Below are 22,965 nucleotides of genomic sequence, written 5' to 3' on the forward strand. Positions count from 1 at the left end.
CTCTGTGCTGGCACAGGGGAGAAGCTCAGTGCAAGAAACAGCCATGGGAACATCCTATGGGACACGGGGACATGCTGTGGGACACGTGAATATCCCACAGGATACGGCCCCAGGACCTCGGGAACTTTGGTCCCGCCAGGGGCGGGAGGCAGGGGACATACAGAGAGGGACGGGGACACATGGAAGGAACAGGGTCACACGGGGGAGATGGGGACGGGGACACTAGGACGGGACAGGAACACACGACAACGGGGAAAGTGGACAGGGACAGGTGCAGAGGGATAGGGACACACAGGTGGGGGATGGTGATACACAGAGGGAAGGGGGGACAGGGACACACACAGAGGGAGACGGGGACACTACAAGCGGCGGGGGGGAACACGATGCCACCAGGATACACATGTGGGGACGCAGGACCAGGACATGTCAGCACAAGATGCCATCAGGACGTGTCAGAGGACGCTGCCACCAGAACGCGCATTACGACAAAAGGCGGATCCGGTGACACCCAGCGCGGCGCCATGTGACCCCGTGGTGACACCGCCCATGCCCGCCCCTTGCCCTGTCCCCAGGAGCGGTTCCATGGCAGTGGCCACGGCGCTAGGTTCCCTGGGCGCGGTGGCCCTGGGCACCTTTGTGGTGGCCCTGCTGCTGCGGTGGCTCCAGGATGTGCTGGTGGCTGTCACCCGATTCCGGGCCACTTGTCGCCAGCTGAACAAGTTCCCCATCCCATCCTGCTGCAATTGGTTGCTGGGACACACCGGCATGGTGAGGGCACAGTGGGTGGCACCTGCGGGGACAGCGGGGACAGGGGTGGAGGCACCAGCAAAGGAACAATTGGGTGGTGGCACCTGTGAGGGGACAGAAGGAATGGGGTGGTGGCACTTGGGATGGTGAGGACAGAGTGGTGCCACCTGCCAGGGGGACAGTGGGGACAATCACACATGTCCCCAAGGCTGGCAGTATCCTGAGGACACACGTCCCCAAGCCTATCTGTGCCCCCAGTGACACACATGTCCTGTTCTCCCCAGGGCCAGAGCATGGAGGAAGCCCTACAGCAGGTGGACACCTTGGTGGCCCAGTACCCTCATGGCTGCCTCTGGTGGGGACTTCCCTGGCTGCCTGTCCTGTGCCTCTTCCACCCCAGCACCCTCCGGCCACTCCTCAGTGCCTCAGGTAGGACATGGGACATCAGACAGATCCCCAGGGCCACCCATGGGTGTCACCGTACCTGGCACAGAGACCTGGCAGTGCCCAGGCAGTGGCCACCAACCCAAGTCCACAGGTCCCAGAGGTGTCAGCATGGCCAGGCCAAATGCCACCCCACAGTGGCCACCAACCTGTCCTTGAGGTTCCCCAAGGCCACCCAACAGTGTCACCATGTCCAGCCTCTGGTTGTCCCCCAACCCTCGTCCTTTGGTGGCCATGAGGGGATGGGGGATGATGGTGGCCATGGAGACATGGAAGTGCTCAAGAGGGTGGCTGTGGCCATGGGGAGATGATGGTGACCATAGGGTGGTGGCCATGGTGGGATGGTGGTCTAGGGGATGGTGGTGCCATGGAAGGGTTGGCCATAGAGGCCAAGAGGATGCTGGTGGCCATGGTGGGCTGGGGCATAGACTGGTGGCCACAGGGGAACAGTGGTGGCCATGGGCAGCATTGACCATAGAGCTGATGGCCAGTGGGATGGTGGTGCCTGTAGGGTGGTGGCCATTGGGGAAGAGTGGTGGCCATGGATGGGATTTGGCCGTAGACCGGTGGCCCCAGGTGGCCCCTGGCTTATCTCACCCCCGCAGGACGAGAACGGCCACACCCTGTTGGACGAGGACATCGCGGCTGAGGCTGTGACACCTTCATGTTTGAGGGTGAGCACGAGCTCCCAGGCGCCACTGGGGAGGAGCCACTCCAGTGTCCCCTCACTCACCCAATGTCCCCACAGGTCATGACACCACGGCCAGTGGCCTGGCATGGCTCTTCTACAACCTGGCTGGCCACCCTGAGCACCAGGAGCGATGCCGCCAGGAGGTCCAGGAGCTCCTGGCTGGCCGGGACACAGCGGACATTGAATGGTGAGATGTCCCCAGGGCCACCCCTAGTCATGTGGCTTGGGGACACAATGCCACCCCCACTTTGTCCCCAGGGAGGACCTGTCCCAGCTGCCCTTCACCACCATGTGCATCAAGAACAGCCTGCGGCTGCACCCTCCTGTCATTGCTGTGTCCCAGTGCTGCACTGAGGACATCGCCCTGCGTGATGGCCGTGTCATCCCCAAGGGTATGGCATAGCCAGGGTGTCCCCAGTGTCACCAGCCACCCTCATCTGCTGTCCCTAAAGTGGCCATTCCCATCCCACCAGGGGTCATCTGCCTGATGAGCATCTACGGGAGCCACCACAACCCAGACCTCTGGCCTGAGCCTGAGGTAGGGCCACCCTATGAGGTGTCCTTGTCACCATGATGGTGACAGCTGTGTCCCCTCAGTGAGACTGTGGCGGTGTCACCCCAGGTGTTCAACCCTCTGAGGTTCAGCCCAGAAACACCAAGGGACAGTGCCTGTTGTCCATCATCCCCTTCTCTGCTGGCCCCAGGTAAGTGGTGGAGTGGGGACAGGAGTGTCCCCAGGTGCCACCCCCGTCTCTGGCTGGGTTCACAGTGGGGTGACACTGACAGTGGGGATGTGGTGGCAGGAACTGCATCGGGCAGAGCTTTGCCATGGCTGAGATGAAGGTGGCAGTGGCACTGACACTGTCCCGGTTTGTGCTGCGGAGGGACACGGCGAGGCCACCCCCGCGCCGCAAGCCCGAGCTGATCCTGCATGCTGAGGCGGGCTCTGGCTGCTGCTGGAGCCACTGGGAGTGGCTGAGGGACATGGGTCACCAGGACATGGGGACATCCTGCAAGGGAGGTGTCACAGCCAGGGAAAGAGCAGGGAATAAACGGGAGCATGAAGGGGACAGTATCGTGGTGGTGGTGGGGATGTGCTGTCCTTGGTCATGGGACACCTCATGGCATGGACATGTCAACCCATGGACTTGTCCCCTAAGCCACTTGTCACCACCCATGGCCACGTCCCCCATGTCCTCATCCATGCCCATATAGCCCCATGTTACCATCTATACCTCTGACACCCCCTCCATGCCCAATATCGCCATCCACAGCCATGTCCGCACCCATGTCCTTGTCCATGTCCCCAGCTCCATCCCCACCATATTCCCCAATGTCACCATCCGAGACTTAGTTAAATGTCTTTATTTTTACCCCAATGGTGGGTGAAGGGATGAAGAAATATGAAGGAAAATCAAGGCCAAAATAAAAGGATTTACGTGTACATGCTGGCTGAGTATCCATGTGCCTGGGTGGGTAGAAAGGATCTTTTCTAGAGGAATTTCCACTCCATTGTCTCCAAAATCCTGGTTTTGTGCCCCAGTCCATCACCATTTGGCTGTGCAAGACGCCTATGGGCCAGATACAATTAGAATCATGGAATGATTTAGGTTGGAAAAGACCTCCAACACCATCGAGTATTCCTTGATGCCACCTGAAGAAATGATTGGATGCAAAACGTGAGATATTTTTGGGGTTGAAAGTAAAAAACTGTACTGTCCCCTATGAAATTCTGATGTTGGTTTGCAACCCAATGGATTTTTCTCCTGCTGCCCAAGTGTCTAAGAGGAGCCAGGTGGAGATCACCAGCCAGGTTTCTTCCTAACATGGATCAAAAGGACCATGGATCACCAAGTCTCTGCCCAATGAGGGTCATCGTGGACCATCCAATGGGGATGGAGTTGGAGCAGTGCTCAAAGCTCTTCCCGCACACGGGGCACTTGTAGGCCTTCCCTTACTGCTGCCTCCCTTGGTGCTGGGTCACAGTAGAGTTCTGGGAGAAGCGCTTCCCACACTTGGGACACTGTTAGGGCCTCTCCCCAGCTTGGATCCGCTGGTGGGTGATGAGGGTGGAGTTTCTCTTAAAGCCCCTCCCGCAGTCGGGGCAGCGGAAGGGCCTCTATTCTGTGTGAATCTGCTGATGCTTGAGGAGACGGTATCTGCTCTGAAACCTCTCCCCACACTCAGGACACTCATAGTGCTTCTCCCCAGTGTGGATCCTCTGGTGGACAGTCAGGCTGGAGCTCTGGCTGAAGCTTTTCCCACATTCCCCACACTTGTAGGGCCTCTCCCCAGTGTGAATTCTCTGGTGGACAGTCAGGCCGGACCTCTTGCTGAAGCTTTTCCCACATTCCTCACATTTGTAGGGCCTCTCTCCAGTGTGGATCCTCTGGTGGAAAATCAGGGCGGAGGGCGCACTGAAGCTTTTCCCACATTCCCCGCACTCGTAGGGCCTCTCCCCAGTGTGGATCCTCTGGTGCATAATCAGGCTGGCGTTCCCCATGAAGCTCTTCCCACATTCAGAGCACGTGTAGGGACATTCCCCAGTGTGCATTGTCTGGTGGATGATCAGGCCAGTGCTGTCACGGAAGCCCTTCCCACACTCCCCACACACATAGGGGCGTATCCCAGTGTGGGTCATCTGGTGGAGTTTCAGGCTGGAGCTCCTCCTGAAGCCTTTCCCACATTCTCCACATTTATAGGGCCGTTCATTGGTGTGGATCCTCTGGTGGCGGATCAGGTGGGAGCTGATCTTGAAGCTCTTCCCACATTCCCCACACTCATGGGGCCGTTCCCCCGTGTGGATCCTTCGGTGGACGATCAGGTGGGAGCTGATCCTGAAGCTCTGTCCACATTCCCCACACGCATAGGGCCGTTCCCCAGTGTGGGTCCTTCGGTGGACGATCAGGGCAGAGCTGATCTTGAACCTCTGTCCACATTCCCCACACTCGTGGGGCCGTTCCCCGGTGTGGATCCTCTGGTGGTTCATCAGGTGGTGGCTGATCCTGAAGCTCTTCCCACATTCCCCACACTTATATGGCCGTTCCCCGGTGTGGATCCTCTGGTGGACGACCAGGTAGGAGTTCTTGAGGAAACTTTTCCCACATTCCAAGCACCAGTGGGGCTTCTTGCCATTGTCATGCTGCTCACTGGCTACCACCTCAGAGCTCTGGCCAGATCTCTGGCTGCCTTCCTGGCACAGGCTGGGTCTTTTCCCCTTGGAGCATCCTGGGCTGGGTTTGGAGCCCCTCCTCCTGAGGGATCTCCGAGGCTTTTTAGCCCCATTAGGCTCCTGTGCCATGGAGCTGCTCAAAATGGCCTCGTCCATGAGGTTCTGCCGTGGGGATTTGTCTTCCCTGCTCCCCATCCTCAGCTCCTTGTCTGCAGGAGAAGGACAAGGAGAGGATGGGATTTGCCTCCGTGCCAGAGGGAAGGAGAAGGAGATCCTCCCAATCCATCCCTGGCAGGACAGCGTTGGCAGCAGGGTTGTCCTACAGCCGGGGGCTGTGCTGGGCTGGGAGATGGAGCAGGAGAGAGGGGGAAAGGGGCGCTGACTTCCTCCTCACCTGCCTCAGCGTCCCGAGGCATCTTCTGCTTCCTCGCAGCCTTCCCCTTCATCCAGATAAGGTTTGGGAATGCGAAATCCTGATTTGGGGAAAAACAAGATGTAAGTGCATTGCCTTTGATGGTCCACTGGCCAAGTCCATCTGTAGAAGTCACTGGGTGTCTGGTGGCCAGAAATACCTCTAAAAATCAGCAAGTTCAAAACCACTCTCCCAGGGGTTCCCTGTTTCCAGTGTCCTTGTTTGAAGTTATGGGGGTCCCTCTTCTCAGAGCTTCTGAGGGGCCCGTGGGTCTGTTGGAACCCAGAGCATCTCTCTGGATGCCCTGGATGTCTCAAAGCCCTGGCAGGGACTCGGAGACCCTGGCAGGAAGCCAAAGACACCTGGAAATTTGATCTTAATTCATGGAGCAAATTGCCAACCTTATATGAAGAATTACAGGCCACAAAAGTTTAAGTAGCGTAGAAGTAGGAATCACAGGGTGAAGGGAAAAACTTTGGAGCACTGTACAGGGGGTTTTGTATGTTGTACAGGGGGGTTTGAAATTCTGTACATGGGGGTCAGGGGTCCCAAGATGGAGGGATTTGGGAGTGCCCTGTCCTTCTTCTTTCTTCTCCTTGGCATCCATGTTCAGGATGATGTTGGCATGTGTGGATTGGTTCATAGGGAAAGTGCACTTGCCAACAAGGGCGAAAAGTATTGGAAATTAAAGGTAAATATCTTATACGTAGTTTTTACTATAAAAGAGACAACCACTCCGTGGACGGGGGAGAGTGCCCTTGGCTGTCTTGCTGATCAGACCTCGGCTGGACAGACAGAAAAACTCTGTAGATAAGGAACAATAAACTCAACTGAAGACCGAAAAGCAAGAGTCCAGACTCCTTCTTTGAAAGCGCGGCCTGCCCAGAACCACCTTTTCCCGTGCTGGGCAGAGACAACTGACAGCCGACCCCAGCATGGGTCCTGGGCATCCCCCCCGCTCTCGGGTTCTGCTAAGCCATGCTGAGGGGCTTTTGGAGGTCCCAGGGCTCATCCTCCCCTGATTCTGTGACAAATGTTTTTGTGATTTGTGTCAATTGGCAATGGAATCAGCAAATGCTTCTATCTGCTGTGTCAAAAATTGACACAAAAAAAGGTTTTAGAACTTTCTGGCCAAATAACCAAATAAAGCATCGAAATGAAGGAACTATAGTAGAGTAAAAGAGATGAGGTTGCAAGATGACTGATGCTTGGAATAAAAGAGAGGAAGTTATGGTAAAGCTAAGAGATATTGCAACAAAGCAACTAAATGCTTATGTATAAAAGAAGCTTGATGCACTTGACCAAATCATGCAGCAGACAGCAGTGTAAGGCCTCCCTCCAGATGGCCACAAGAAGGACAGGAATCAATGACCACCTGGAAAGATTATGAAACTGCGGATCCCAGCTTATTGATATTTGCTGATTTGGACTGAGCTCATTGGAAAATGCTTTGTAGGCTTAAAAACAGTATATATACTTTACTGAACTTGTAAGTGGTGTGTGCCTTGAGTACATCAGTGACTCCCCGGCCACCCAGTGCTGCTGGCTTGCTTTCTTTCAAACAAAATATATAGAAATAAAATTCAGATTGACTATTAAGATTTTATATCAATTTGGTGATGCCGACCTGATGCCCTGGGATCTCTCGGACTGAGGCTACTGCAGGGGGCACCCCACTTTTGTGGCCCGTAGAAGCCAATAGCCCGGGAGCTAACGGCACCACAAACCTGGTAAAGAAAGCAAGCAAGGAACTGAGCTCCCTGAGAACTGCAGTTTAAATCACCTGCAATTCCAGTGCACGAAGATCCAGACAAGAGCAGCGGGCTGTGAGTATCGTTTGGTTGGGTGGACATGGCAGTGTCTGAGTGAAACTGAGTGAGGTAGATGCAATATTATCGCGGAGCCATCGAGGAGTCCTTCTATCTGTGCTTCCATCACCCCGCGAGGGGCTCGGCCAGTGAAGGGACAAAGCGAGTGCTGTGAGACACTGCTCACGATGGCTCAGGGGAACAGTAAGACCTCTGGCTCAAGGAGCCCCCAGGGAGGTTCAACGAGCCCCCAGAGAGGCTCAAAGGGTCCCAAGAGAGGCTCAAGGTTATGGGGCCCGCAGAGAGGCTCTAAAAACGAGAAAGGGAGTGAATAACCAGAGATACCCCCGGACAGCCCCCTGGGGTTAACAACTGCACATTGGGATGCAATGCCCTCTAGGAAGGGAAAAAGTAAAGAAGAGATGGTCCATTATTGTATGGTAGGGTGGACTAAGGAAGAAATTAGGCCTGATCATTTATATTGGCCAGTGCTGGGTCCTTTCATGACTGGATGTGTCAAGCTTTAAATCTTTATGTAAACAGTAAGGAACCCTTTGATCAGGAGGAAAGTGATTATGTGGCACTTTGGAGGAGGGGGGGTCTCTGTAGTGATAACATTATACCCCCTGAAAACCAAAAAAAGAAGAAAGGTGGAGGAAAAAGAAAAACCTTGGGAACCATTAGACAATTTGCCCCCTCCCTATCAAGGGCAGGAAACTCTCTCCTCCCCTGAGAGGCCCCGGAGCTCGATGCCTCCACCACTATCATCACAATCTAGTAGGACTCGGAGCAAGAGGAGAGAACAACACCAGGAAAATAATTCTAGTGTGGAGGAGAAAGATCAAAAGAAGAGACTATTTTCCTTGAGAGAAGTACTTATGGGAAGAAATGATAGGGGAATAGGGTTTGTAGCAGTCCCACTTCATACTGGGAATGTAAGAAAATTTAAAAAGGAAATGGGGCGGCTGCTTGAAAACCCTTTAGGGGTTTCCGAGAGGTTAGACCAAATTTTAGGGCCAAATACTTACACCTGGGATGAGCTTCAAGCTATATTAGGAATACTATTTACTACTGTAAGGAAAGGGAAATGATTAGGCAAGCAGGAATGAGAGAATGGGAAAGGAGACACCAGCAGGGTCCACGTGGGGATCAAAAATGGCCTAATCAGAACGAGCAGGACAGACAAAATGTGAGGGACCTTAGAGATATCATTATACAAGGGATACAGAATGCCGTACCTCGAGGGCAAAATATTTACAAGGCCTTCAGCGTGCGCCAAGAAAAAGATGAAACACCTACAGATTGGCTTGAGAGGCTCAGAAAGAGCCTGCAAATGTATTCAGGAGTGGACCCAGATTCACCAGTAGGAACAGCATTGCTTCAAACTCCATTTGTGGCAAAATTATAGGGAGACATATGAAAAAAAAAAAGCTAAAGAATGAGAGGATTGGCAGGACTGGGGTCTCCAAGAGCTATTGTGGGAAGACCAAAAGTTGTATGTGAGGAGAGGTGAAGAAACACAAAAGGCAGAAGTCAAGATATTTGTAGCAGCTGTAAGGGAAACTCAGAAGGGGGAAAAGAAAGCGTTTAGAACAGAAGGACAAAGACCTAGGGGAGATTATAAGAAACTTCCCCAAATGAGAAACCCCGGAGATGGTCCTGCAGATTATCATTGCTATTACTGAGGAAGGAGAGACAAAGCTAAGCTGTAAGCAACAACAAAAAGATGGGGAAAAAAAGAAAAAAAAAAAAAGTCTGAAGAGGACAAATAGGGGTGTCAGGGGCTGTACATCTTGAGGACCAGATCATCAAAAGAGCCCTTGATAGAACTAAAAATATGTCCCCTAGGGGAAAAAGTTTACTTTTTAGTGGACACTGGAGCAGAAAGATCAACTATACAGCACCTCCTCAAAGGGGTAAAATTACTTAAGAAATTGCTCTAGTTGTGGCAGCAAAAGGGGAACCATTTAAAGTACCCATACTTGAAAATGTTGAAATTGAATCAGAAAATAGGATTTGTTTGAATGATTTGTTATTGGTACCAGAAGCAGACAATAATATGCTAGGAAGAAATTTAATTAGAGCTTTAGGAATAAATTTAGAAGTGAAACAAGGAGAACTACAGGTACAGTTTTATACCTTAATGTCAGAAGATGAAGACAAAATTAATCCAAAAGTGTGGCACCATAAAGGGGAAACAGGAAAGCTGAAGACTGGACCCATTAAGATAGAAATAAGTAATCCAGTTGTTCCCATAAGAGTATCAGAAGCTTTGAGGGGTCCATCAGTGATAGCTGCTGTCCATGTCAGAGGACACCAGAGAGGAACGGATTATGGGACTCATGGCAATAATTTGGCTGATGCAGAAGCACAAAGGGCAGCAGTATGCTTACCTGTGTTTTTAAATAATTGGAATAACAGTGAGGATGATACAAAATATAAAAAATGCTATATCTCAAAGGAAATACAAGAGATGCAGAAACTAGGGGCTAAGCTAGAAGGGCATAAGTGGCTTTTACCAGATGGTAGAGAAATGCTATCTAAAAGTAATGTTAAAAGAATAATTCCCCAGTTACATTCATGAACTCATTGGGGAACACGAGCACTAAGCAACCACTTTTTAAAGTTTTTTGGGTGTATAAGAATATTTGATATAGCAAAACAGAAGACACAAGGATGCATTATTTGCCAGAAAATTAACAAGAAGACATCTAGACAGACCTCGCAGGGAGGGAGAAAAACTGCCTATAGGCCTTTTGAAAAGATACAAGTGGATTTTACCAAACTACTGAGAGTGGGAAGATACAAGTATTTGTTAGTTATAGTAGACCAAATAGCTCATTGGGTAGAGACCCACTATGCGGCACAAACAACAGCACATTTTGTTACAAAGATTATTTCAGAAGAAATAATTCCATGATTTGGGATGATTAAAGTGATTGACTCAGATCAGGGTTCCCACTTTACCTCAAAAGTGTTAAAAGTAATGAAAGCTCTAGGGATCTCTTGGGAATATTATACCCCTTGGCACCCTCAGAGTTTGGGGAGAGTCGAAAGAATGAACCAGACCCTAAAGCATCAGCCAGCAAAACTAATGATTGAAAAAAAACTATCTTGGATTAAGCATTAATCCAATATTTACCGAGTATTTACCATTGGTGTGGTTAAATATTCGAACAATGCCAAACTCAGAGCATGGGATCTCCCCATACAAGATGTTATATGGGATGCCATATTCTCAAGAGATGTCAGGAGATAAAATAACCTGTATTGAAAAGGACTGTAATTGCTATCCCTTTGTAAGCACTGAATGCAACTATTGGAAGGAGAGGTGGTGTTATCATTGTCACAGGGGTGATCCTACAAGTGGGTTGTGTCCAGAGTGTAAACATATTGAAGAGATTTTATCTGAATATATTTTTTATAAAAGAAACTAGACGAAGGAACATTAAAACTAGATTCTTATGAGTGGTAGATGTTGTGGAAATACGGACTAAGAGGGGGACTATCAAGTGAGGCAAATATTAAAAAGATTGAGCATTGCAAACGTAATTGAGTCCCTTGTGGATCCGAGCCAGCCAAAGCAAAGAACTGGGAAGTATTTAAGAAACGGCACGGAATGCAGGAAAGCTCACACGGAACCCCTGAAGAATATCCTTGCTGCTGAGAAGATGGCACCCCTCACTGCTGGGAGCACCCCGGGAGGCCAAGGAGGAAGAGGGACAATAAAACTGTGGGGCCTTCTGGTACTGTTGGGTCTTCCAGGGAATGGGAAACCAATCCCTGCTTGAAGTGCGACCAAAATGCACAGTATGGCTGGACCATGGCCCAAGCACACACTCATATTAATGCAGGATGTGATGGGCCAGGACAACTTGAAACTTGTACAATAGGAGAAAAGAGTTACTGGGTAGCAACAGATTCAGGAATGCGAGGATGGGCACCTGGAAACTATCAATTTTGTCACCAGGGAGAACCATTCTTCTCTTTTCCCAAAGGCGGAACGTGGGGATACTCAAATAAAGGGGAAATACAAGATAAATTCAAGGAAGAGTTAGTGAAAAACATCACAAAGCATTTAGGGGAAGTTCAAACCAAAAAGAACAAGAGCAGGAAGTGACCTGTACAAAAAAACTTAGAAAAGACTCAGGGACTGGGACCTCCCCATGTTAGGAAAAAAATTTGTTTATTGATCTGATGCAAAAAGTAGTTAAGGAATTAAATGTGATTAACTGTTGGGTTGGTGGGGATCCCAAATGACCGAGCAATGGCCGTGGAGGGGAGAAGGGGTTGGACCTGATCAGTTGATATTATGGAACATGACACAAAGATTTAATGAAATTCAACCTGAGGAGTAAATATTGAGTCATGAAGTAGTAGGCCAAATTTGTATTTCTAGGAAAGGAAACAATTGTACTACGTATGTAGGACACACCCCCTGCAAGATGATATATACCACCAACTCCACTTTTACAACCTGGTGGCCAAAACCACCAACAGGTTATTGCTCCATCAATTGTACCAATGGAACTGTTTGCTGGAAAAGTGTAACACATGCTAATCCTTTTGAGGAGGTAAAAGATCTTAAGGAATATTGGGAAAATCAGGGGCAGAAGGCTGAAAATTGGAAAGCTTCAAAAGGATTACTTTGGATATGTGGTAAAAGGGCATATGATGAATTATCAAAGAGGTGGAGAGGTACCTGTACAATTGCAATTATACAACCTGCATTCTTTTTGCTACCAAAGAGCAAAGGTGAATATTTAGGACAATCTCTTTAGGAAACTCTGCATAGAAGAAAACAAACTGAAATAGGAGGAAAACAGACTTGGAAAAATGAAGAATGGACTTCCCAATGGATCACAGATTACTGTGATCCTGCCTCCTGGGCTCAGGACGGCAGCTGGGGTTATAGAACCCCTATTTATATGCTTAACCAAATTATTAGATTACAGACCAGTGTAGAAATTACTTTTAATCAAACATCAGAGGCACTGAAGCTTGTAGCTAGACAACTAAGCCAGACCAGAGCAGCAGTATATCAGAATAGGCTAGCCCCAGATTACTTATGAGCTGAAGAAAGGGAGTTTTGTGGAAAATTTAGTACACCTGAGTGCTGTTTAGAGATTGATGATAATGGAGAAGCTATTACAAATCTGGCAGACAAAATTAAACAAGTTGCACATGTTCCAGTGCAAAAATGGAATTCCATATTAACTGACAATTGGAGGAATAAATTGTTTGAAGGAGCCTGGTGGAAAACATTGGGGTTCATGTTGCTTTCTTCTGCATTAGGCCTATTGTTTATACCATGTATGATTCCATGCTTTATTAGGCTAATGCATTCAGTGATCCAGGGAATGCAGATTTCAGCAATGCTCATAAACCCTAAAATAACAACCACAGGAGAAAAAACTCTCTCCCTTATGATAGGCAAGGCCAAAGCAGAACCAAAAAACACTGCAACCCAAAAAGTATCAGCTCAATTTGAAGCAAAGACATGAATCAATAACTTAAAGGGGAGGGATTGTGAAAAATGTTTTTGTGATTCGTGTCAATTGGCAACGGAATCAGCAAATGCTTCTATCTACTGTGTCCAAAAGACACAAGGAAAGGTTCTGAAACTTTCTGACCCAATAACCAAATAAAGCATCAAAATCAATGAAGTACAGAAGAGTAAAAGAGATGAGGTAGCAAGAGGACTGATGCTTAGAATAAAACAGAGGATGTTGTGGTAAAGCTAACAAAGCAACTAAATGCTTAGGTATAATAAAAAGCTTGATGCACTTGACAAAATCATGTAGCAGACACCAGTGTAAAGCCTCCCTCCAGATGACCACAAGAAGGACAGGAAGCCAAGGACCACCTGGAAAGATTATGAAATTGCTGCTCCCAGCTTATTGATATTTGCTGATTTGGACTAACCAAACATTGGAAAATGCTTTGTAGGCTTAAAAACAGTATATATACTTTACCGAACTTGTAAGTGGTGTGTGCCGTGAGTGGAGCGGTGACTCCCCGACCACCCAGCGCTGCTTGCTTGCTTGCTTTAAAATAAAAGACATAAAAAATAAAATCCGGATTGACTATTGAAATGTTATATCAATTCGAGCGCGGCTCCCAGGTGTCCCAGGGTCCCCTTCTCCAGCATCCCCCCACCCCAGGCACTCAGCGCTTCCCCCGCTCCCCGACAATACTTTCAGCCTCGGGGCCCGGGCCCCACTCATCTCCCGGCTCCACCGCCCCTCCAGCCTGCCGGAGCTCCCCCAGCTCTGCTATCGCCCCTCTCCCCACGCCGGGGCTCCCGCCTTTCATCCCCGCCTCTCCCGGGGATCCCCAAACCCGTGGCCCGCCCGCCGGCACCGGCCGATCGCCACATGGGCCCCACAAAATCCCCCCGGGCCATTCACGGCTCAGCTCTGCACTGCGGCCACATCCAAAAATGTCCCCTCGTCATAGGAAGAAAAAATACCGCTCCCAGCAAAACCGAAATATATTTGGGACGCGACTCCGGATTCCGCCAGACCCAAACCCCTCCAAACTCCCTCCTTTCGCCCCCCAAAAATCCCTGCCGGAGCTGCCGCGATCGGCTCGGGGCGAGCTTCCCCTCCGCGCTCACCCGCGGCACGCAGGGCAATGCGATGCTGCCGGGGCCAGCCGAGCTGCGGGCTCAGCGGGCTCGCCGTGGAGCCCCGCAATGCTCCTGCCACTGCTGCTCCTCCTCGGGCCGCTCCTCTTCGTGCTCCTCGCTCGCCTTCCTGCTCTTCCCCTTCCCCTCTCCCTGCCCTTCCTCCCGCTCCTCCTCCGCTCCCGCCCCGGACCCGCCTTCCGCACCCGCTCTGCCCCACGGCCGCAGCAGCACCGGCTCCTGGACAAGTTTTGAGATACCTCCCTGGGGAGGAATCCTTCCTCTTCAAACAGGAGCATCAGGACTGGTTCAGACAGAGAGTTCTCATATTCTGGCCTTAGCCTGTGACTTATAGGAAGAAAAAGAAGGATTACAACTTCCATCAGAGGCATATCGTATACCCTGTCTGATTCATCCCAATACCAGACGTGCTAGCTAAGTTATATGTAAATGTTTAAATTGTGAAAAAATTCCTGTTGTAGTTCAAAAAAATGGACTCTCATTGCATGAAATGTCAAGCACCAAATCTACCCCCTATCCAAATAGAACTCAAAACAACTGAAATAATAACTTTGCTTTGTAGATGGGAATTATTAGTGCCTGTTGAATGGGAGATACCTGAGGAACGGTGGGAAACAGTTAAGGAATGTCAAAAATTATTTGCCTGGAAATTAGTAAAAAGGAAGTGACAAGGGAAAAAGAGGGCAAGACGGGGTTGGCCGCTGTACATGCCTCTGAGAAGATCAAATACACCTGCAATGGCTTGCTGCTGGTTTTCAGCTTCCTTTTTCTACCTCTATCGAGGTCAGAAATGAAGGCACTTGAGACGATAGTTCACGTTCAGACCCAGGTGTTTATTATTTCTTATCAATGTTACAGCCTCACAGCCGTGAGTTCTGCAGTCTTTCATTAGCAAGGCACAAAATGGCTCACTATCTCTTGTTACAAGGTCTTTTAAGGCTAAACTATCCAATTAAGAAATGACGCCTAAATTATTTTCCCTTTTAACCCAATAACTAATCCCTCAAAGCTCACAGTGTGGACTTTTCTGTCTAATTACAAAAGACCACCCAAACGCATGGAGAAGAAGGAAGAAGAAGGTAAAGAAGAACAACCTGTCTCCACTCTAAAACCTCCATCTTGCTTCATATTTATTAAGATATTCTAGAAGCCAAACTCTACATTTTCCACCCTGTGATATTATACACCTCTAACCAGTTACACACCCATGACCCCAGTGCTATCAATCAATTTTGGAAGCCTTTTCCACGGCCTCAGGTCAAATGCAGTGCTCTCCAGGGTGTCAGAGTCTGTCTGTACAGAAAATCTAAAATTCTCAGCATCCAGGGTTCCAACAGGCTGCAACCCCATAGGCAGGGGAGGTGGGGGTATAAGCCATACCAGACCTCTGTTATTCCTTTTTCTGTCACTCATCTTTTGTCTTTTCCCTTTCGGGATAATGGCAAGATTGTATCACAAATGCTACCGAAAGCATTACATAGAAAGAAACCAAAGTTCCTCTTTTATTGCACACCCCCATGTCAACAGGCACTGTTATAACCCATCCAAATTAAGTACCTGTAGGCAAAACGGGAAAAAATATTGGATTGCAAGAAACTTAGGAAAAAGTGCTTATAGACTGGGAATTGAATATCCAAAAGGAGAGAGATGGATTTGTTTCCCATTTGCCCTTAGGGGTGTAGTTCAAGATTCGGGAAAAAAACCAATTAGTAAACAAAAAGGTAAAACCAGCACAGCAATCTAACTCATTATGAACCCAAATTTATGTGCTGAATTCTATGATAAGACTCCAAGCAGTTTTCGAGATATTAACAAACAGAAGTGCTCAGGCATCAGAATTAATACCAAGTCAACAAAGCCAAACAAAAACCATAGTCTATCAAAATAGATTGGCTTTAGATATTGACTAAAGAAGTGGGAGCTTGTGGAAAGTTTATAATATATCAGATTGTTGAATATAGATGAGAACAGGGATGTCATCCTGGAAATAGCAAAAGATATCAGAAAAATAACCCAGATACCGGTCTAAAATTGGGAACCAATGTTAAAATCTAGCTAGTGGGGTAATGTATTGGGGATAGAAAGGTGGAAGAAATTAGGCTTCTTCCTTTTATGTGCTACAGATGGTTTGATATTTCTTCCTTGTTTAATCCCGTTTTATTTGACTAATTACCAGCGTTGTCCAAAACATACAAGTGGACAAGAAATATTGCTCAAGCCAAATAATTTATAAAGAATAAGAGGGGGGTTTGTTATAGAAATCTGCCTTGGTTTGAAAAGACAGGTGTCTGCTAAGGAAGGCAGAAGCTTCCCCTGAAATGGCAAATGTAAACCCCCTCCCTCCAAATTGTTTTAATTTTGAAATTAAGGGGTTCTCAGGCAAAGATATGGGAGCTCTTCCCTAAGACAGGGAATTCTTCCCTAATAAAGATATGGGAGTTCCCAAAGATAAGGAGTTCTTCCCTAATAAAGACTGTTATGGGAGTAATAGTTCTTTATTAGGGAAGAAAATAAAATTTAAAAAAAAAAAAAAAAAAAAAAAAAAACAATGCAGTAATACAAAATACTGACAGAGTCGGAATATGACCTGACACCGTTTTGGTCAGGGTGTTGGCAGCAGTCCCATTAAATGGTGGCTGCAGTCTTCCTGCAGTGATAGATGTGATTCTGCTGGAGCAGTGATCCTGTAGAAGGGTGGAGTTTTCCTCTGAAGGTCCAGTGGCAGTGTAGATGGGCCTGGGCTTCCTCTGGGAATCCAGTGGAGAAGAGAGCTGCTCCTCTGGGAATCCAGTGGGAAAAGCTTCCCACACGCTGCCCCATATTTCAGACTTTAGATACCGCTGAATTAATTTATTTACTGATTTAAATAATTCCAGGAATGGAATTGCCTAGATAATTATTAAAGTATCGATTAAAAGGAAGTAGATATTTAAAAAATGATGATTTAAAGAAAATATTTGGTGTCGGAAATAAATATGGCACTTTTTAACGTGGGAAACAGAATAAAGATAGCAACTTAAAGGAACGAAATAAATATGGCAGTGAATTTCATGTGGAAAATAGAATAAGATAGTGACTTAAAGAAATAGGAAACTAAAATAAAGATGGTTACTTAAAGAAATAGAGTAAATATAAAGATAGCGAATTAAAGAAATTAAATCAATATGGTGACTTTAATGGGGTGATTTAAGGGTGGAGGTTAAAATAGAAAAATGATAATATCAATAATTTTTAAAAAATAGTTAAAAATACTAGGGAGAAAATGGCAAAATGGTAATTAGAAAACTAAATAATGAATGGCCTACTTCCCCTCTATGACCCCCTTCTACTGGGGTCCTAGTTCGAGGGGGCCCTACTCCCCTTGGCTTGGGCACCGTCCCCTTCCCTGGCCTCAAAAAGGGGCACTCCCCTACACAGTGGCCACTTTGTTAGGTGGTCTCCGTATAGGAGCATTTTCTCCCACCCCCAAGGTCCTAGTTCCTCAGAGACTAGATTCCCCCGGTCTATTCCTGAGGAACAGCCCTCCAGCTGGTTTGAGCTAGTGGTCGGAGCTCTACTCCTCACTGGGCAAGTCCGCCCCCACTAACCCTCCTTGGATACCCCTACAACCCCCCACCAATGGGATCCTAGCTTGGGGTACCGAGTGTGTCCCCTTCTATGGTCCCCCAATGGGATCCTCGTTCGAGGGGTACAACTCAGGCCAATGGCTCAAACCACCCCTAGGAACCTCCAATCACCGGAGGAACGGGAGCCTGAGTGGGTAAGGGCGGCTATAGGTAGGCACTCCCCGTCTCCCCTACTCCCGGGGGTCCATAGGGGTACACACACTCTACAACAACACTTGCTTCCCTCCGTTCCCGGTCAGCCCCCCTCACAGGAGTCCGGAACTATGGTACTGGGAGGTCTGCACTCACTTTGGGGGTCTGTACTCACAGCCCCCATCTCAGTCACACACACGCACTTCCCACCCCCTATCACCTTAAACCCCACTCACGTAACTCAGAGGCAAGGTGAGCCCCGCTCCCTCTCGGAGGGCTCTCACCTTTTGAGTCGCTGTGCTCCCTGCAGCCTCGGGTATAGGCGCAATCCCTTCCGTGGTCCGATGTAGTCCAGTCTCTGGTAGCCAAAAAGGTGGCTGGACGCGTCTCCCAGGTCCTGGGCTACACTGGAACGTTTTGGGGTGTGGCCTAGCCCGGACGAGACCCCAAAGTTGTTATGAATATGAACGAGGCCAAACTTTCTCAGGAGAAAGAGGTTCTCGTTTATTTAAATAGCTACAAGGAACAGAGTGCCCAGGGTAGGCCCAAGCACTCACGCAGCGACTCAAAAAAACAAAAGAGTATGTTGTTCTCAAACGTACTGGGTTCTCCCCAGAAAACAAGTTTCCAAAAAGAACCAAGCTAAATCGAACTTCCCCTTTTATAGCCCCATTCCAGTCCAGGATTGGTGGATTTTGGATCCTCACGCTGAAGGCTGTTTACAGCCTTCTCTTTGGTCTTTAATGCCGTTCATTCTGGACCAATCATTTCTGCAGGGCGTCGAATGATTGGTCAGATCTTCCGTCCAATCTTCGTCATCCTTGCTCTGCCCGCCAGACTGCCCCTCCACCAAAGCCTGGACCCTTCCTCCAGAACATTCTAACCATTCTAACTCTTAACGTGACACAATTAATACAATAGAATTGAACCCTAATCTAATTTAAAACAATTTTTACTTATAACACTGAATGAAATGGCGTCTCTCCTCCTTCACCCCCTCGCATTCCCCAAGTCGGGTCCCTCCCCTTCGTGCGCGGTTGCATCGATGGTGTCATTGTCGGGGCCCACCCCTCCGTCCCTTTGACCACACCCCTGGGTGGGCCTCCTGTGGGTGGTTCTGGCCTCCAAGAAGGCCATGCCCCAGTGGGCGGGTCAGGTCTACCACCAGGCCACGCCCCTCCCTCTCCTGCCTCTCCTGGTTCCCATGCCAACGGAACCGGAAGCAGGCCTGGCCGGAAGCAGGCCATTTTGGCCTGCCGGGACCCAAGTCACCAGGTCCCGCCGGCCAGTCGGAGACTCCGCGCCCCAGCTTGCCTGATCTCATCCTCCGAGGACGATGGGAACGCTGACATCCCTAGCAGCACCATCAGGCTGGGAGGAAGGTGGACATGCGCCATCAGGGAAAAAGCCTTACGGGAGGGTGATTTGGGTTTGGTGCGGGACCTTGATTGCTTTGCGGCGCCAGTCATTATGAACCAAGGGACGGAACCGTGATGGGAGCACATTCCCTACACCGAGCTGAAGGAGTTGAAAAAGACGGCCACGGACTATGGCTGCAATTCACCATATTTTAAAAATGTTCTAGATCTAACTTTTACCGGACACACCTTAATTCCCCATGACTTACAATATGTTACTACCGCATTGCTCTCTCCCACTGAATTTTTACTATGGGAAATGCAATGGAAAAAGCTGTTGAAGCCCATTCTTTCCAAATGTGATTTAGGTGCTGTGCTGGGAGAAGGGGAAGAAGGCCTTGAAGCTTTGGCGGGGGAGGGGGAGTTCTCTAGTTTGGAAGACCAGGTCATGTTACCTGCTGCTGTCTTAGATGACATCAAAACTGCTGCAAAAAGTGGTCTTTTAAAAATACCTGATGGAACTACCCCCCTCTAAAACTTTTCTTTGATCCATCAAGGGATTGAAGAGATATTTGTTAAATTTGTCGACCACGTCCGAGAGGCCATTGAACGCCAGATAGACAATGTTGATGCCAGGGATGAGCTCTTGAGGAAAATGGCAATGTCCAACGCCAACGTGGAAACAAAAAATATCCTCAGAGCTCTCCCCCAGGAGCCCAAGCCAACCATACCACAGATGGTCAATGCATGCACCAAGGCCTCCTCTCTAGAAAACACCTGGGCCTTGGCTGTCAGTAAGGGAGTCGGGGAGACAGTGGTGAACATAAACAATGTCAGGTGTTTTAACTGTGGCCAATTAGGCCATTTCCAAAGTACCGTCCTCATTTGCCCCCCGGACATTTTAATTCACCCTCTGTGCCTTTGCCAAGAATGCCTGGAAACCACCAATCCCCACACCATCCGGGAAACGGGTGGCAGAGCGCATGGCAGCTCCACGCGGAGACACCAAATGGCAGGCCGTATCACCAAAGTCTCCCGACCATCCAGGAGACCCAGTTCCCAGACAGCTCATTTCCCAGGATCGGAGCCATGAAGAAGGACTCAGGCCCTTCAGGAGAACCCGCAACGTAAACCAAGACACTGGTAGGATTTTATACAGCTGCATCCACCTGTTTTTCGTCGATGAGGATCTGGTAAGGTCTCTGCAGGGTACCTGGGTCCCCCTTACCATGACCACAGCACCACCGTGTTCCTCCTCGGAGACTCTCGCATTACACCGCACAAACTTACCGTCCTCCCCGAGGTGGTGACCATCGATCCTGGAAATGAAATCACTGGTTCTGTAATGTGTTATAACCCACCCTATACCCTGTGCAAAGGGTCCCCCTTTGCTCAAATGTATATTTTATCCGGACAAGACTATCCAAATGATGACAAGGATGTCCATGTTTATTACTCTAAGAATTTCAGTAGGCAAAGACCACCTATCTCCTCTGTCATATCCCAAAAAGGGTGATTCGTCGAACTGGACGTGATGGCAGACACCGGTACAGATATTACCATTCTTCACAGGGCAGAGTGGCTTCGCGACTGGGAGTTCATGTCCCCTTGTGGCACAATTTCTGGCATCAGGGAAGCTGTCAATTCCTTGCGAAGCAAGCATCAGGTAAGCGTGGAAGGGTCTGAGGGGCAGATTGTCACCACTTGGCCATTTGTTGTTTCTTCTAACATCAGATTACTTGGAAGGGATGTTTTGTCCCAGTGGGGAGCCTGCCTCAATATCCCTGACCCCAAGTGGGATTTTTAGTATGGGCCACTGCAGAGTGCACAGCCTCACCTCTCAATTGGAAGACCAACACACCAGTGTGGGCGGATCAGTGGCCCCTCCCAGAAGAAAAATTGACCGTGCTCCATGAATTAGTTGAGGAGCAATGGTGCCTGGGGCACCTTGTACCATCCACCAGTCCCTGGATCACCCCTGTCTTTGTTACTATAATCCTGGCAAAGACAAGTGGTGCTTGCTCCAAGACCTACGTAAGGTCAATGAGGTTGTCAAGGCTATGGGCCCCCTACAACCTGGCCTCCCTTCTCCCTCCATGCTTCCCCGGGATTTGCAGCTCACGATCCTTGATATCAAGGATTGCTTTTTGAACATCCCGCTGTACCCCGGAGATGTTCCCAGGTTTGCATTCTCTGTTCCATCTGTCAGCCATGGAGAACGCTTCAAAAGATATCACTGGGTCACTTTGCCCCAGGGAATGAAAAATTCCCCCGTGCTCTACCAAACTTTTGTCACACAAGTGTTGTCTCCTGTGTGCAAGATGCTCCTAGAAGCTATAATCTTACACTACATGGACAACGTACTAAACTTAGACTCAGCACTATCCAACACTGTGGCAGCAATCGAAAACAGGATTTCAGATAGCTGAGGACAAAATTCAGCTATCGAGCCCATGGAAGTACCTCGGGTTTTTAATCACGGGAAGGACCATCACGCCCCAAAGCTTGTCCATCAACGAACATCCTAAGACCTTAAGAGATAGGCAACAGCTGTGCAGTATCATCACGTGGATCCGACCTTTCCTGGTCTTCACCACAAAGGAGCTGGCACCGCTCATCGACTTTCTGCAGGGAGATGGCGACCTGGCTTCCCCACGCTCGATCACACCGGAAGTCCATGAGGCCTTGGAGAAAGTTGCTGATGCCATCAAGCACTGCCAGGCACATCGGATCGACCGGTCCCTTCCCCTCAATCTTGGTATTTTTTGTAAGTGCCGAACTTCCATGCATTGCTTTTTCAGTGGGATGCCTTTTCCAAAGACCCACTCATTATTTTCGAGTGGCTTTTTCTGCCGCACCAAACACACAAGACAGTCACCACTCCACAGGAACTCATAGCCAAACTTATTATCAAAGGCCGACATGGTCTCTGGACTCTTGCAGCTTGTGATCCGGCGTGCATTTATCTTCCTTATTCCCTTGAACAATTGGATTCTCTATTACAAACAAATGAACATCTCGAAATTCCATTAGACAGCTATCCCGGACAAACTTAAATTCATTAACCTAAACATAGGCTTTTTAGAGATTCACTACATTTGGCTCCAAAATCATACAAAAGCAAAACCCCAATCAAGAAGCTGTCACAGTGTTCACTGATGGTTCAGGCAAATCCCACAAGTCAGTGTTCACCTGGAGGGACCTGGACACTCAGAAGTGGGACTCTGATGTCCAGGTTGTTGAAGGTTCCCGCCAGATTGCAGAACTCGCTGCAGTTGTGAGAGCATTCCGAAAATTTCAACAACCCTTTAATTTGGTCACAGATTTGACGTATGTTGCCGGGATAGCAGAGCGAGCAGAGCATGCCCTGCTCAAAGAAGTACAGAATAAAAAATTATATAGCTTGCTCTCTGAATTAATTTGGCTCATCTCCCACAGAGAGCAACCTTATCACGTCCTGTACCACACAGAGCTGCCAGGATACATCACTGAGGGCAACGGGAAGGCAGACTTGTTAGTGATGGCGGTGAATGCCACTCACATTTCCCCAGCTGTACCACAAGTCTTTCAACAGGCTCATCTAAGTCACACATTTTTCCATCAGAATGCTCCCGCTTTAGTGCATCAATTGAAGACCTCCAGAGACCAAGCCAAAGCAATTGTCTCCACCTGCCCCAATTGCCAGTCCCTAGCCCTTCCATCTGTAGCATCAGACCCCCAAGAGGCTTGGGAGCTCTGGAATTGTGGCAAACTGATGGGACACACGACACCCCATTTGGACTCCTCAAATACATACACATCTCAGTAGACACATTCTCTGGAGTTGTGTTCGCATCCACCCACACAGGAGAAAAAACAAAAGATATCATAAAGCCTTTCTATATGGCATTTGCCAACCTAGGCGTCCCAAAAGCTATAAAAACAGA

The 22,965-nt window shown here is 48.8% G+C and overlaps 2 protein-coding genes across 2 annotated transcripts; one reads left to right on the forward strand and one right to left on the reverse strand.

Annotated features, from left to right (window-relative positions):
• The first annotated feature begins 423 nt into the window (after positions 1 to 423).
• On the forward strand, positions 424 to 2,934 carry LOC135287281 (cytochrome P450 4F3-like). Its single transcript, XM_064400632.1, is given in 12 exon segments — positions 424 to 768; positions 1,032 to 1,176; positions 1,545 to 1,603; positions 1,797 to 1,844; positions 1,847 to 1,865; positions 1,940 to 2,069; positions 2,141 to 2,274; positions 2,356 to 2,420; positions 2,505 to 2,529; positions 2,532 to 2,586; positions 2,686 to 2,819; positions 2,822 to 2,934. Coding segments are annotated over 12 exon segments (1,272 nt in total).
• Positions 2,935 to 3,232: 298 nt separating this feature from the next.
• Positions 3,233 to 14,018, reverse strand: LOC135287369 (zinc finger protein 664-like). Its single transcript, XM_064400728.1, has 4 exons — positions 13,894 to 14,018; positions 13,250 to 13,313; positions 5,449 to 5,527; positions 3,233 to 5,263 (listed from the first exon to the last, which is right to left on the reverse strand). Exons 3-4 carry the CDS (start codon positions 5,498 to 5,500, stop codon positions 4,002 to 4,004), a joined length of 1,314 nt encoding a protein of 437 aa, XP_064256798.1. The 5' UTR covers positions 5,501 to 5,527; positions 13,250 to 13,313; positions 13,894 to 14,018; the 3' UTR covers positions 3,233 to 4,001.
• Between the last annotated feature and the right edge of the window lie 8,947 nt (positions 14,019 to 22,965).

This window comes from Passer domesticus, chromosome 29 (assembly GCF_036417665.1).
Source record: "Passer domesticus isolate bPasDom1 chromosome 29, bPasDom1.hap1, whole genome shotgun sequence".
NCBI classification, from domain to species: Eukaryota; Metazoa; Chordata; class Aves; order Passeriformes; family Passeridae; genus Passer; species Passer domesticus.